General features: G+C 54.6%; 1 protein-coding gene across 1 annotated transcript; it reads right to left on the minus strand.

Moving 5' to 3' along the window:
* Positions 1-420: 420 nt before the first annotated feature.
* Positions 421-2,036, minus strand: LOC133123543 (prokineticin receptor 2-like). Its single transcript, XM_061234015.1, has 2 exons — positions 1,528-2,036; positions 421-1,102 (listed from the first exon to the last, which is right to left on the minus strand). The coding sequence occupies exons 1-2, from the start codon at positions 2,034-2,036 to the stop codon at positions 421-423; spliced, it is 1,191 nt and encodes a 396-aa protein (XP_061089999.1).

Raw genomic sequence — 2,036 nt, forward strand, 5'->3', positions numbered from 1 at the left:
CATCCAGTGAGCAGCAGTTCTGCAGACAGAAATGCCTTGTTAATGAGAGACGTTAGAGGAGAATGGCCAGACTGGTCAAAGCTCCCAGGAAGGTGACAGTAACGCAAATAACCATGCATTACAACAGTGGTATGCAGAAAAGCATCTCTGAACACACAACGCATCATAACTCTAAGTGGATAGGCTACAGCATTAGAAGTCTAAAAAATAAGTCTAATACCTAATAAAGTGCTTGGCGAGTGTATTTACAGTATTCTGTGTATAGGCATACGCTTACATACAAAAGCACACTGACACAAGCTGACATCTATACACACTATGCATCACTAGGCTGCACAGATCTGCATGTACAGCTTGAAGTATTTCTATTATCTCTGAAGGCATTTTGTTCACGTAAATTTGTCACCATGTGCGTTTTAGTCAGTGGGTCCCGGGCTGCGGGGCGGAGTGTTGCTCCACGGTGGTCCTCTCGGGCGTGTGGGGGCGGGGCCGCAGGGAGCAGCGGCGGAACAGGGCCCGTCGGATGTAGCGGCCGGTCTTGTTCTTGGCCAGGATGAAGAAGAGCGTGTTAATGACGCTGTTGCTCATGGCGATGCACTCCACCAGGTAGTACAGGGTGACGGAGTGGGTGAATCGCACCAGCAGCTCTGGGAAGAAGTCCCGGATGAGGGAGTAGCTGTAGTAAGGCGCCCAGCACAGGACGTAGGTCACCAGGATGCCCAGAAGCACCAGCACCGTTTTCCGCCGGGCCTTCAGCCGGCCGCGGATCTGCTCCGTCTGGACCCCCGGCAGGTGCTTGAACCACAGCTCGTGGCAGATCTGGACGTAGCAGCCCGACATCGTCAGCACGGGCAGGAGGAACTGGGCGAAAAAGAGGAACAGGAAGTAGGTCTTGTAGAGCGTGGCCTTGTCGGCCGTCCAGATCTGCACGCAGTAGACCTTGTCGCCGAGAGACCCGCGGAGCGTGCCGAATTGGGTCTGAGTGCTGAAGTAGGCCGCGGGCAGCGCCACCAGCAGGGAGAAGAGCCAGATGCTGCCCAGAACACAGCAGGCCCTGTGGGAGCTCATCCTGGGCTTTAGTGGGTGCACGATCACCAGGTACCTGCAGCATAGAGAGGGAACTGTTACATAGAGACAGGGACACTGTGACCGGATAACCGTGACATTGAGAAACTCTGACTCGGAATCAAGACTAGATATTGAAAGCTTTCTTATACCTGCACTAAGGAAGTGATTGAATACACCTGACTGTTCAGAAGTAGCTGAGAAGCCAACTGCCAATTACTTTTGGTCCCCTAAGACTGCACTTTAACCTCACATTTATTGTTTTATTTTTCAAATCAAATGTGCTGGAATACAGAGCCAAAAGAACAGAAATTGTACCAACAAGTACATACGGACTGCACTGTAGGAGCACCTGGAAATGTAATGACATGCACACTTCATTTGTATTGTAATATACTGCAATACCTGACATTATTATCATTTTTATTTGGCCGTATATCGTGAAGTGTTGCTGGCACTCACCGGTCCATGGCGATGGCCAGCAGGGCGTCGGTGGAGACATAGAGCGAGACGGAGCGCAGGTAGGTGACGGCCGAGCACAGCAGGGGCCCGAAGCTCCAGGAGAGCTCCTGCACCACGTAGTAGTGCATCTCAAAGGGGCAGCACACCAGCGCCACCAGCAGGTCGGACACAGCCAGGTTGGCGATCAGCACGTTGGTGACGCTGCGCAGCTTGCGGCAGCTCACCAGGGCGGTGACGAAGAGGCTGTTGCCCAGGCCGCAGATCAGCATGATGGCCGCCAGGGCCACGCCGATGAAGACGCGGGCGGGCAGGCGGGCGTGGTCTCCTGTCTCCAGGGCCCTTCCGTCCCCATCCCCGAGGGCGTAGGAGTAGTCGCAGCTCCCGTTCCATGTCGAGAGGTTCCCCGGCGAGGAGGAGTGGAGGTCAAAGTACTCGGCCAGCCCTGGACACGGGTCCTCCATCAGAGGAGGTGCGGGATCTCCTTCGGTCTTCAGGGCTGTCGGGATCAT

Source organism: Conger conger, chromosome 3 (assembly GCF_963514075.1).
Source record: "Conger conger chromosome 3, fConCon1.1, whole genome shotgun sequence".
Taxonomy (NCBI): Eukaryota; Metazoa; Chordata; class Actinopteri; order Anguilliformes; family Congridae; genus Conger; species Conger conger.

What these genes read in the sequence shown, in the direction of transcription:
- LOC133123543 (XM_061234015.1), bottom strand. Translation starts at nt 2,036, where the DNA reads ATGATCCCGACAGCCCTGAAGACCGAAGGAGATCCCGCACCTCCTCTG. An exon ending in CTGGCCATCGCCATGGACCG is followed by an intron (nt 1,103 to 1,527) that starts GTGAGTGCCAGC and finishes TCTATGCTGCAG; the next exon opens with GTACCTGGTGATCGTGCACC.